Source organism: Cebus imitator, unplaced genomic scaffold (assembly GCF_001604975.1).
Source record: "Cebus imitator isolate Cc_AM_T3 unplaced genomic scaffold, Cebus_imitator-1.0 Scaffold444, whole genome shotgun sequence".
In the NCBI taxonomy this organism is placed as follows: domain Eukaryota; kingdom Metazoa; phylum Chordata; class Mammalia; order Primates; family Cebidae; genus Cebus; species Cebus imitator.
In genome coordinates, this window is record NW_016107759.1 from 1551288 (window position 1) to 1564821 (window position 13534).

General features: G+C 55.0%; 1 protein-coding gene across 3 annotated transcripts in view; it reads right to left on the minus strand.

Annotated features, from left to right (window-relative positions):
• IFT140 (intraflagellar transport 140) overlaps positions 1-13534 on the minus strand; it is a 102479-nt gene that overhangs the window by 6912 nt on the left and 82033 nt on the right. For all 3 annotated transcript variants that reach the window (XM_017510985.2, XM_037732330.1, XM_037732331.1), the window contains 11 exons: positions 10412-10589; positions 9765-9955; positions 9130-9225; positions 8683-8815; positions 8438-8581; positions 7733-7858; positions 7437-7619; positions 4809-5015; positions 4344-4556; positions 4094-4260; positions 2505-2646 (listed from right to left, as the gene is read on the minus strand). In XM_017510985.2, coding sequence (XP_017366474.1) covers positions 2505-2646; positions 4094-4260; positions 4344-4556; positions 4809-5015; positions 7437-7619; positions 7733-7858; positions 8438-8581; positions 8683-8815; positions 9130-9225; positions 9765-9955; positions 10412-10589 — 1780 coding nt within the window. The remainder of the gene's footprint in view (positions 1-2504; positions 2647-4093; positions 4261-4343; positions 4557-4808; positions 5016-7436; positions 7620-7732; positions 7859-8437; positions 8582-8682; positions 8816-9129; positions 9226-9764; positions 9956-10411; positions 10590-13534) is intronic.

Below are 13534 nucleotides of genomic sequence, written 5' to 3' on the forward strand. Positions count from 1 at the left end.
GGTGAAACCTCGTCTCTACTAAAAATACAAAAATTAGCTGGGCATGGTGGCGGGCACCTGTAATCCCAGCCACTCGGGAGGCTGAGGCAGGAGAACTGCTTGAACCCAGGAGGCAGAGGTTGCAGTGAGCTGAGATTGTGCCACCGCACTCCAGCCTGAGTGACAGAACAAGACTCCGTCTTGAGAAAAAAAAAAAAGACAGTAGGACTAGCTATACTAGTGTCAGATTTGGTATACTTCAAGACAGACTGCCTTGAGAGTTTTCAGACCACAGTGCAGGAAGAAGGTAACAGAATCAGCAGTCTCCCTATGCTGAGGAGACAGTCCATCGTTTGGGGAGGTCCAGGTGGCTAGAACTCATGGAACAGAGTACTAGACAGGAGAGAACAGAGAAAAAGCACTTCGGAGTCTTGCAGAGGGTTCTATCTGAGTCTTCCTCTGAGTACTCAATAGTGTATGTATGTGATGAAGGTAACCGAGGCCAGGGAAAGACCACAGGAAATCATCAGGTGGAATAATCCCCAGAGAGTGATCACACATGGCCAGGAACTGTTGGTGCTCCCACCAGCCAGAGTGGAAAGACCTCCCAATACAGGAGTCGGTGAGAAGAGCAGAGCCCTCACAAGGGTATCAGCTTCGTAGTAGGACAAAATTAGCACTAGACTCATGGCTGTTCTACACCCAGCTATCAAAACTAAATAGCAAGCTGCAAAATGATCACATTATTCCCAAGTAACTTAACCTTGTCCCAGAACAAAGCTCAAAAATATTTAAAAGAACACACACACACTGAGAGAGAGATTGAGAGAGAAAGAGATATTCCATCATCCAGCAACCTAAAACACTCACAATGTCTGGACTCCAATAATAAATTACCAAGCATGCAAAGAAGCAGAAAATGTGAACCATAATAATAAGAATCAACAGACACAGATCCAGAATGGACACAGAGTTAGGAGAGAAGGGCATTAGATACTACAAATACGCTTCATATGCTCACGAAGGTAGAGCTACGCGTAAGCATCAGAGAGACATGAAAGATACAAGGAAGAAAGTGAAATCAGACTACCTAACATAAGAAAGATGAATGGGCTTAACGTAAGAGTGAGAGACTGCAGAAGGAAAGTGGGGAAACTTGAGGCGATAGGAATGGCAAATCCCTAAAAAAATGAAAAGCAGAAGATACCCTGGAGGAGAGAAGAGCATTAGTTGAGTGAGGGACGGTACTGTATACACAAGTCACTGGAATTCCAGCAGCAGAGGAAAAAGACAAGGATAGAAGGGAACTTCTGCTGAGTGCGGTGGCTCACGCCTGTAATCCCAGCACTGTGGGAGGCCGAGACGGGTGGATCACTTGAGGTTGGGAGTTCAAAACCAGCCTGGCCAACACGGTGAAACCCTGTATCCACTAAAAACACAAAACTTAGCCAGGCACAGTGGCACGTGCATGTAATACCAGCTATTTGGGAAGCTGAGGCAGGAGAATCACTTGAACCTGGGAGGTGGAGGTTGCAGTGAGCTGAGATGTCGCCACTGCACTCCAGCCTGGGCAACAGAGCAAGACTCTGAGTCAAAAAAAAAAAAAGGGCACTTATTCATGAACTGGGAGATTATATTTGTAAATCATACCTGATCAAAAAAATGTATCTAGAACATATAAAGAAAACAATATAAGAAAACCCAATAAAATGATGAGAAAAGATTTGAACCCGTCACAGAAGATGTGTAAATGCATAATCAGCACATGAGAAGGTGAGGTGCGCCTCACCACTAGTCATCAAGAAAATGTAAAGCACAGCGAGAGACTACCACTCACCCTCTAGGACGGCTAAAATCAAAAAGATAAAATGTTGGTGAAGATGTGGAAAAATGCTAAAACACTGTAGCTAAATGTGTTATTAGCTAGTCGCTTTAAAGTATATGCTGTCTCTAAAATTAAAAAAATAATAAGCCACTAACAAATGGAACACTATTTTCTGTTTTGTAAAAATGCCTGAAAAAGAAACAGTGGTTATTCAGACCTGGGGACATGGCAGAGATTTCCTCAGAGCCAGTCTGTCACTTCCACGTGACACTGTTAGTAAGAGCCAGTAACACCATGAGACTTAATTTTTGCTACTGACAAAATTGTTTTCTTTTTTTTTGAGACAGGGTCTCACTCTGTCACCCAGGCTGGAGTACAGTGGTGCTATAACATCTCACTGCAGCCTCAATCCCTCAGGCTCGAGTGATCCTCCCACCTCAGCCTCCCGAGCAGCTGGGACCCCAGGTGTGTGCCACCATTCCTGGCTAATGTTTTAATTTTTTGTAGAGACGGGGTTTCACCATGTTGCCCAGGCTGGTCTTGAACTCCTGGGCTCAAGTCATTCTCCTGCCTCAGCCTCCCAAAGTGCTGGGATGATAGGAGTGGGCCACCCCGCACAGCCCCCATTTGACCTGGTCAACATTCACTTCAGAAGCCTCGCGTAGCGGGGTGCCGCCGGTGAGCAGCGCCCGGGCCTCACCGTCTGGTACTCCTCCGTCCGCACATGGTGCTCCACCAGGAAGCCGTAGACGTCCCCAGTGCGAACGGTGCTGTCCAGGTCTGGCTCCTCTAGGAGCAGCTCGCACTGCTTGACGGACTCCTTGGGGTCCTCCGTGTATGTCCTGCCAAGAGCAGAGATGAGGCCTGAGCCCTGAAGCCCTCAACACCTACTGCTCTTAGAGGTCGGAGGAGCTCTCTGGAATGGCAGGAGGAAACTTTCTACGAAGTTAATTAATTCATTAATTCTTTAATTTGTTCATTCATAAATTAACTCATCCATTTAACAGACTCTTACTGATCACTTTTATGCTGGGTCCTATGCTTGGACATGAAGACCAAAGACTTGTAGTTCCTGCTCCACAGAACAGTCTGGAGGGGGCTAGAAACATCTGGGCTAAGTGTGACCCAGTGGGGACGTGGGGCATGTGGACAGGGTGTGTGGAGAAGCACATAGCACCCCTTGCCCGAGGCCGCTGGGAAGAACCTTCTAAGCAGAGAGGCTGGCCCTTGCACAGGCCACGTGTGTGACTTGGAGTGAGGGTCTGTGGCAGAGCAGGGTGTGGCCTGTGAGCTAGGGCAGCCCCAGCAGGGTGAGCTGTTAGAACGCAGCGAGGTCCAGGACAGGCGACTGGAGCCGTGTGGAGCTCGGGCTCCCAGGTCTGGAGGGTCCAGGGCCCATCCTGCCACCCCTGACTCAGCTGTTCCAGACATGTGCCTGGCCTGCCCTCTCACCCCTGGCCCTCACACGTCCTCTCCCCTCCATCCATATCCTGTGCTATCCCTGACGACCAGCCGCTGCCCATTCTTCCCTGCTCCTGCCTCCTGGGGCCCAAGCTCAGCACGTGCTGATACCCCAGAATTGCCACGTGCAAGTGGACTGTGCCCTTCCAAGGGGCGCTGCTTTGGACATCGTTCAAAGTACTTCTGGAACTCTTCTTTTGGAAAAGGTTCTCGGATAAGAGAAACACCCTTGTTGGCTGAGACAGAAGCTGGGCCCTGAAGCCCACAGGTGAATGCTCACCATGTTGCCCACACAGCAGCTCTTTGAAAAGCTCAATTATCTGCCAATACATAAAGACTGGGAGGTACTCAAACGTAGAATCTTGGCCTCTCCTAAAAACTGAGACAATGGCTGCCCGGGTCTCCTTTCCGCCAGCTTGGAGCTGGTGGCAGCTGTCCTACGGAGAGGTACGAGCCCACTGCTCACCATGGTCCCCACCACCCCAGGTCACAGCGCGGCCCACAGGACTCCCCTGCCAAGCCCCTGCACACCCCGAATGGGTCCACAGCTCCCGAGACAAACCCTCTCCTGCTGCAGATCTGCCTCCTCCTCCCACTCCCACCCCCACCAGGTTGCTCTCTCAGGGTCACAGCCTTCCCGAGGCTGTGCTGGGCTCTGAGGGCGCTCCGTGAGGAGCTTGCATGTGTGTTCAGCAGCAGCACTGTCCCGAGTGAGCTCCTGTCTGCCGTCCAGCCCCTTTGCTGGCTGCGGTTTCTCGTGCTCAGCCCTCACCCTCGCCCTGTTGTCACATCTGCCCCGGCCCGGCCCTGTTGGCCCTGAGGGCGCACCTGCGGGCCTGGATGAACCTCTTCACCAGTGCCATCCTGCTCTGCAGCTGCGCCAGCCTGGTCTCCTGGTCCAGGGGGCTCTTGGTCTTGGCCTTGGACAGGCACTTGTAAGCCTCGGTCAGAGCCCCATGGGCTTTCTCATAGTTCTGGTATTCATCAATCTCCACCTGTGCGGATGAGACCCGTCAAGACCCGCAGGGCTCCACCGCCCTCCTGGGGACCCCGCTGGAATCCCAGGGAGGGTGCACACCTGGGCACAAGCATCGTAAAAGCCGGCCAGGAGGTCCAGAGCCCGCCCCTTGGTGTAGAAGCTGATGATATTCTTCATGATCTCCGGCTCCTTGCGCCAGTCCAGGGACTGCAGGTAGTTGGCAGCCATGATGTAGATTTCCTTCTGCCTGGACACGCTCGCGAAGAACGTGATTTTCTCTGTGTCTCCAGACTTGAGCAGTGCTCTCATGGCCTAGGCAGAGGCAGGCGGGCTCAGGCAAGCAGGGGCTGGGCCAGGACAAGCACAGGGACCCAGAGTAGGAGCTCTCCCAGAAGAGTGGCTCAGGGCTTCCCGGAGAGAGAGATCTTCGTGGTCATGCTCCTCCTGGCCAGAAAGGCTCAGCCCTGGCTCAGGGTAATCGGGAAGGCAAATGGAGATGCGTGTAGGGGGCCTGCAGCCTAAATGCCTGCGAAGCAGCCACGGTGGGCTGGGGCCGGCGCTCACCTTCAGCTTGTTCCCAGCCTGCGTGTACTTCTTGGTGGCCAGGTGGTAGCTGCCCTGGCGCATGCAGCAGTTTGCTATCTGCTCCAGCAGCTCCCGCCGAGACTCCTCAGGCAGGTCCGTGGAGTCCTTAGACACTGTCATCTTCTCGGCCATCTCCTCGGTGATAGTCATGTTCTGCTCCAGGCACAGCTGCAGGGCTTTGTGATACTGTAAAGGTGCAGAGATGGGACAGGGCTGCCAAGGGGGCTGGGAACCAAAGCATGCCCCTCATCTGCCACCGCTCGAGAGGAAACCAGGCCCCTGGGGTGAGCAGTGGCCTCTGTTTGGCTGGGGTGGGTGTGCAGGGGACAAAGATGTCTCACCCCCACTGACCTACAGGCATTCACGTGACTTTTCTCACTCTGTCAACATTCCAGAATGGAAAGGCAGAAACAATAGTCACGAGTGATAATATGCTCAAAAGATTATTACATTTGGGAGAAAAGGAACTGATAATTTTCTTGTATAATTCTCAATTTTTTAAATTAAAGATTTTTTTTTTTTTTTGAGACAGGGTCTCTCTCTGTCACCCAGGTTGGAATGCAGTGGTACAATCATGGCTCACTGTAGCCTCCACCTTCCCAGGGTCAGGTGATCTTCCTGCCTCAGTTTTTGTATTTTCAGTAGAGACGGACAGGATTTTGCCATGTTGCCCAGGCTGGTCTTAAACTCCTGGGATTAAGCAATACACCTGTCTTGGGCTTCCAAAGTGCTGGGATCACAGGCATGAGCCACTGCGCCTGGCCTGATTTTCCTAACATTTTAAGAAAAATTTGATATTCTTCATTTGAGAATATGTTTTAGGCCAGGCACAGTGGCTCATGCCCGTAATCTCAGCACTTTGGGAAGCCAAAGCAAGAGGGTCACTTTGGCCCAGGAGTTTGAGACCAGCCTGGGCAAGATAGTGAGACCCTATCTCCACAACAAAAAAAAGTAATAGTTCACAAATATACATGAAGTAATAACACATTTATATTCAGAAAAAGAATATGGCCTGACACGGTGGCTCACACCTGTAATCCCAGCACTTTAGAAGGCTGAGGCAGGTGGATCACCTGAGGTAAGGAGTTCAAGACCAGCCTGACCAACATGGAGAAATCCCATCTCTACTAAAAATATAAAATTAACTGGACATGGTAGTGCGTGCCTGTAATCCCAGCTACTCAGGAGGCTGAGGCAGGAGCATCGCTTGAACCCGGGAGGTGGAGGTTACAGGGAGCCGAGATCGCACCATTATACTCCAGCCCGGGCAACAAGAGTGAAACTCCATCCCCTCCTCCTCCCCCTAAAAAAAGAAGCAAAAAGAGTGTATCTCAGGAGAAAAAGAATTCTGCCTTGGAGGTGTTTCCATTTCAGTACGCTGGGAGCTGCCAACAGGCTCTCTGCTATGCAGGTGTCCACGGTGCTGAGGAATCCCTGAGGATCAACCATCCTGGTGACAGACTGGTGTCCTTACTGCCGTAAACCCCGTGCGGAGCACACCCTGTGCACACGACACTAATGAGTGCGTGCACGTGTCTGTTAACTCTTAAGGGAAGGGGTAGCTGGGACAAGGGAGACATACCTTTGGCTGGGGATAGGTACTGCCTGCTGTGTTCCACAGTATCTGCTTCCCATGACCATCCAGTGGGTTTTCTCACCTTTTCACCCTGCTAGCCCAGTAAAATGGCATCTCCATGAATTGTGGTCTGTATTATTATTATTATTATTTCTTTAGTAGAGTCGAGGTTTCTCCATGTTGGTCAGGCTGGTCTCAAACTCCTGACCTCAGGTGATCCACCTGCCTTAGGCTCCAAAAGTGCTGGGATTACAGGCGTGAGCCAACACGCCTGGCCCTAATTTCTGTATTTTTTAGTAGAGATGGGGTTTCACTATGTTGGCCAGGCTGGTCTTGAGTTTCTGACCTCAGGTGATCCACCTGCCTTGGCCTCCCACCCAGAGTGCTGGGATTACAGGTGTGAGCCACCGTGCCTGGCCTTGATCTGTATTTCTACCAACCATATTTCCTTTTGAGAGGAAACGGCTCACAGCCAACCACAGGGCTCACGTCCATAGTCTCAGTGCTTTGGGAGGCTGAGGCAGGAGGATTGCTTGAGCCCAGGAGTTCAAGACCAGCCTGGCCAACATAGTAAGACCCTGTCTCTACTAAAAAATGTTTTCTAATTAGCTGGGGATGGTGGCACATGCCTGTATTCCCAGCTACTCAGGAGGCAAGAGAGTCATGAGGCCGGGGCAGCAGTAAGTCAAGACAGCACCACCACACTCCAGCCTGCGCAACAGTGAGACCCTGTCTCAACAATAACAACAAAAAGCTAAAATGGTAAATTTCGTGTTGTGTACTTTTGCTCCCCCACATAGGTGAGTGCAACTCCCTGTGTGTGATCTGAGGCTGGCCTGAAGGATGGCGAGTCTACACTCACGGAAGTCCTAGGTGTGCCGTACGTGAACTCCAGGGCAGGGGGCACCCACCACAGCCTTCCTGGAGAATGCATAACCAGGTGAGCAGCCATTCTCACGGCCTCTGGCGACAGGGGCCCCTGAGCTATGGTGCCTGCATGGAGCCGAGCCCAGGCCCCACCAGCCCTGTACCTTCCTGGCAGCCAGCAGTAGCTCCACCGCCCTCTCGTACTGACTGTGCTCAATGAAGAAGTCAGAGCAGCGGGCCAGGAGTGCAGGGTCTGACGTCTCATCCAGGTCCTCTGCTATGAGCTGCAGGGCCACAAACTGCTGAGTGGCAAAGGCCAGCTCCAAGGCCTTGGAGAAGTGGCCAGCCTGAGGATGGATGTGATGGGCTCTGAGCAGCTGCTCAAGCCCTGGGGGCCCAAGGGCAAGGGTGCCCTGGCCTGCTGCCCTCCCTGAGGTCCCCACTGGTGGCAGGCCCTCACCTTGTGGTACAGCATGACCGCCCTGTCCATCTGCGCGGCCTTCTCATAGTATCGAGCCACCTCGATCATGTCCTCCGGGGAGCTGAGCAGGGCCAAGTTCATGAGCTGGTCGTCCAGGCCGTTCTCCTACAGGAGGGAGGCAGGGCCTGGAAGCAGCTCCCACCAGCTTCCCCAGGCCCGCTGAGACTCCGGAACGTGGCCGGGTATGAACCAACCCTTCACTTGGGTATGCTGCTCAGCAATCTCTGCGGTCATGGGTTTAAGGAGCTGATGACTTACTGGGTCTGTCTACAAGGATTTTCCGATGCTTTGTGTTCTATTTTACAGAGCACTGCAAGAAACACCTGACACAGATGTTTCTGGGAGTGAGAGCCTGGGCTGGGACACATGTATGGGTGCAGAATGCCCAGCAGCTTTCTAGGAGGGCCCGTGGCGCTTGACTACCTTGAGAGTCTGCTGTTTGCAAGGCCATAGGCGGTAAAGCAGCCTCACCCGCTGCTCAGGAGCCCTGGAGCCCGGGAAACATCTGGGGATAATGCAGCGCTTTGCAAACAGTGTGAGATGGAGGTGGGCAGCGGGATGGATGAGTGAGGCCGGCAGGGTGAGGAGCGAGGACAGACAGCATGTTCCTGACACGATCCTCTCTCCCCACTTTTCCACCTGAACCTCGGGACGCGCCGGCTCCCCACCCTTGCCCGGTGGTACCTTGCACAGGCGAATGGCGTTCTTGAAGGCCTGCGCCTGGGTGTAGAAGTGTACCGCCTGCCCCACCTCCTCCTGGCTCTCGTACTGGCGGGCGAGGTGGTAGGAGGCCGCCAGGTTTCCCGTCTCGTTGGCTATCTGCGCAGCCTAGAAAGACAAAGAAACCAAAGACAAGACACGGTGGCCATATGTCTACTTCCTGTCCGCCTCATGAGTGTCTGGCCGGCCGGCTCCCTGCAGGCCCTCACCTTCTGGACGCTGCCCTGGAAGCAGTGGATGCGGACCAGGGAGAAGTGGTCCTGGGCCAGCTGGTAGTAGTGCAGCGCAGTGTCCATCTCGCCCTGGCTCTCCAGGTACTGTGCCCACCACCGCCACAGGGTCCTGCGGGCAGCCCCAAAGCCGTGGGTTCTCCATCTGAGCCCTGCCCCAACCTGGAACGGCCCCCACTCCCACCCTGAGACACCCTCAGAGTGCATGTCAGCTGACCTGCAAACAGGCTGGGCCAAGGGTGAAACCCCTGGGCTCTGTCCAAACGGAGGGTCTGGCTCAGGGCCTGTCATAGCTCTGAGGGGCCGGGGGATGCTGCCCCCTCATGCAGGAAGCCTGGGGAGGGGGCACTTGAGCAAGCTGTGGCCACCCCCCAACAAACCTCCAAGATAGAGTGCAGTCCCGCCAGCCTGGGCAGGGACACTCACTTATCCTTCATCTTATTCACGTAGAGCTCCAGGGACGGCAGGTCCTCCGATAGCATCCTGGGCACCTCGAAGCGGTGCGTGTCCGACTTCTCGTAGCTGTGAGAGGAGACAGGAGGTCCTCATTCCCTCCCGTCTCAGCCCCATGGGAAGCAGATGGGCTGAGAGGCAGCGTCGGCGAAACGCATCAGAGCGGTGGCCCTCGGGGTGTGGGATCTGAGCTCTGCAGGGACTGAGCATGCGTGGCCGGGAGGCAGTGGGGGCTCCCTGCACTGTGGGGGCTGGGAGGTGGGTTACCCATCCAAACCCCGGGAACAGGTCTACGAGCAGCTCCTCCTCTGGAGAGGGGGACATGGTGTTTGTCTGTCCTCAGGAGACACCAAGCCCATCTGTGCTCAGCAACCAACACCAGCAACGGGACAGATGTTTTTCTCTCTGCCTCAAAACCCGGGTGGCCCAGGATGGATGGGGCAACTCCACATCTCCGAAGCCCCAGCAGCTTCCTGCTGAGAAGGCTGCCAACACCCTGAGACACACCCCTCCTCAGAGAACCTCCCTGGCCACCTCACGACGGCACAGAGAGGCCTCAGGAGTCAGAGCTGTCCAGTGAGGGTGGAGGGGCCAAGGGCTGCACTTACTAGCTGAGGGCCTGGCTGCAGTTGGCGCTGGCCTCCAGGTGCCTGGCGTAGCGGTGGCAGGTTTGGCGCAGGTGCACGCGGTCGTGGCGCTCGGCTACCTCGAGGGCTTTCTGCCACTGGCCCGAGGCCTGGTAGAACTTGTTCAGGAGGTCATAGCGCTGGCACTTCCTATACAGCTGCTCAGCATCCTCCTGGGAATGAGGATGGGTGGGAGTCGTGCAGCCTCTGCACACCCACCCTTCAGAAACACGGTTCCACGCCAGGCCACCAGTCACTGCGCCCTCCCACGCTGCCAAGCACATTGACGCATGGGGCTGCTTCGGGCACAGTGAACACCACACTCACAGCTGCAGTGTGAGATGCACCACCCACCTCCCACAGCCACCCTGAGAAGTACCTCTTGATCCGGGGGCCTCTTGGGTGTTCTGCTCCAGGCCTGCACGCCTGCCTGGCACACACCCTGGAGAGCCAGCAGCCACCTTGCCTCTACTGCTGCAGTCTGCCCAGCTCTCCTGGGCCATGCCTCTCGGCTCTGCCCTCGTCACTGCAGGCTCATGCCAGTGGATGTGCCCCCTCCTTCCCTGAGGGACTATGGCTGTGGCAGGTGTGGTGCCTTCCCCCCCACCCCATGGCGGGTGCTCTCTTACCAGCATGCCTAGCTGTGTGGCCAGCATGGCCACGCGGGCCTCCAGCTCCGGCTCCTGCTCCGCCTCGCGCAGTGCTCTGGCCCCACGGGCGTGGCCCATGTTCCCCAGGCACACCTTGGCCACGTCCAGCCGCTGAGTCTTCACGCACATGCGCGCCATGTTCTCCCAGACGGCCTCGCTGTAGGCAGACGGAGTATGTGAGGCTCCCACCCAACACATCAGGGCCCCCCTGGCCCTATGGCCCCTTCTCCTGAGGCAAGTGATCATCAGGCATGGTTGCCAAAGGGGCATGAGGAGGGGTCTTCACCCATCAGCTCTGTCCGTGGGCAAGACTACAGGCCATCCGGAGAGGTACCTGTCACAAGTCCCACGGCCTCCTCAAACCCAAGAGGCAGGGGCTGGGTCCCATTAAAAGACAGAAAGGGCCGGGTGCAGTGGCTTACGCCTGTAATCTCAGCACTTTGGGAGGTTGAGGCAGGTGGATCACGAGGTCAAGAGATTGACACCAGCCTGGCCAACATGGTGAAACCCTGTCTCTATTAAAAATACAAAAATTGGCCAGGTGTGGTGGCTCATGCCTATAATCCCAGCACTCTGGGAGGCCGAGGCGGGTGGATCACAAGGTCAAGAGATCGAGCCCATTGGTGAAACCCCGTCTCTACTAAAAAATACAAAAATTAGCTGGGCGTGGTGGTGCACGCCTGGAGTCCCAGCTACTTGGAAGGCTGAGGCAGGGGAATTGCTTGAACCTGGGAGGCAGAGGTTGCAGTGAGCCGATATTGCACCACTGCACTCCAGCCTGACACCTGGCGACACAGCAAGACTCTGTCTCAAAAAAAAAAAAAAAAAAACCCAAAAAAACCAAACCAAAAAAAAAAAAAAAAAAAAAAAAAAAAAAAAAACAAAAAAAAAAAAAAAAAAAAAAAAAAAAAAAAAAAAAAAAAAAAAAACCCAAAAAAACCAAACCAAAACAAAACAAAAATTAACCGGGCATGATGGTACATTCCTGTATCTCTACTCAGGAGGCTGAGGCAGGAGAATCGCTTGAACCCAGAAGGTGGAGGTTGCAGTAACCTGAGATTGCACTACTGCACTCTAGCCTGGAGACAGAGCGAAACTCCGTCTCAAAAAAAAAAGAGAGACAGAAGGATCTCTTATGCAGGTCACCAAGCTCCTCCTCCTTTTCCCCAGCTCTAAGCGGCTGTCTGCTCAGGAAATGCAGGCTTCCCGTATTGCTTGCACCCACAGGATCTGCTCTGAAACGGAGCCTCCTGCTCTCACCTGAGCCTGGGACTGCAGGGCCTCTGGTAAACCAGCCCCGCACAGCGGGGACCGTCACTCGACAGCCTGGCAGCCACCGGGGGAAACCTCGGGGGGTGGGGTACAGGGTCCAGACTCTGAGTCAGCCGAGGAACATGGAGCCAGGGCTATCTCCCCAGGAGAGCTTAACCCAGCCCATGCAGGGTTCTGCAGAGCACTGGAGGCCTGCCGAGCGGAGGGCCCCAGTGGGAGGCCTGCAAATGGGCTGACCAATGGGACATGGGGGCCAGCATCTTTTGCCCCAGTCCTGTGTCCCACTCTCAGGCGGTGAGTTTTGTGTGTGTGAAGGAACAGAGTGCTGAATGGGCAGCTGTGTCAGGGCACAGGTGCAGGGATGGTGGAAGTCACCCTGCCTCTTTGTTTTTTGTGTTAAGACAGGGTCTCCCTCTGTTGCCCAGGCTGGAGTACAGTGGCACAATCACAGCTCACTCCAGCCTCGACCTACTGGGCTCAAGCAATCCTCCCACCTCAGCCTCCTAGCTGGGACCCAGCCAGCTAGGACCACAGGTGTGCACTACCACCCCTGGCTGTTTTTTTGTAGAAATGGGGTTTTGCCATGTTGCCCAGGTTGGTCTTGAACTTCTAAGCTCAAGTGATCCCCCTGCCTTGGCTTCCCACCAGGCTAGGATGACAGGCGTGAGCCACCGCACCCCACCCCGCCTCTGTGTGGGGTTTCTTGCATTCCTCCCTCGCTGGTGCTGATCCACGCAGGCCGCTAGTCTCTGTGTGGACCAGAAATGACTGAGGCTTTGGTTTGTGTTGGCTCTGGGGGAGGCCGAGGCTGCTGACAGCCACCATGGGACATGGCGCTGCATGAGAACCATGTGTCCGAGTGTGGGGGTGGCACTCACAGCCAGGCCACCTGGTGGGACTGGGCGGGAGGTATGTGTCCAAGGCCATCCAGAGAGACCCCTCCTCAAGGGCCCTTGGGGCCAGCCTGGCCTGTGGCTTCAGCCCTGATTCGGGCTCAGGGCCTCAGACAAAGACCCTATTCCAAACCACAGCTCAGCGTGGTCACCACACAGGGACTTGCAGAGGATGCATTGGTTACTTCCTGCATCTCTCTCCTCTGCCATCCATGCCCACCCCCCACCGCCATGCTGGAATGGCAGGCAGCAGCACTGCAGGGGCTCCCACACACAGGCGAAGGCTCACAAGCACAGGCATAGAGCTCAACAACCACACACACACACACACACATACACACACACACACACACAGCCCCCATGTCCCCTACAACCACACCCAGAGAACCCCCACGTCCCCCAGAACCACATACACACACACACACACCCACACAGAGCCCCCCACATGTCCCCCAGAACCACACACACACACACACAGCCTCCCACAACCACATATACCCAGAGCTCCCCACGTGCCCCCACAACCACACACACACAGCCCCCTACAACCACATACACACAGCCCCCCACAACCACATGTATCCAGAGTCCCCAACATGCCCCCCGCAACCACAGACACACAGAGCTCCCCACATGCCACCACAACCACACACACACAGCCCCCCACATGTTGCCCACAACCACACACACATCACACACACCCACACAGAGCCCCCACATGCCCCCTGCAGCCACACACACATACACAGACACAGAGCCCATTACATGCCCCCCACAACCACACACACAGAGCCCCCCACAGCCCCCCCACAGATACAGAGCCCCCCACAACCACACACACATACACATAGACACAGAGCCCCCAACATGCCCCCCACAACTCCACCACACGGAGCTCCCCACAACCATACACACAGACGCAGAGCCCCCAACATGC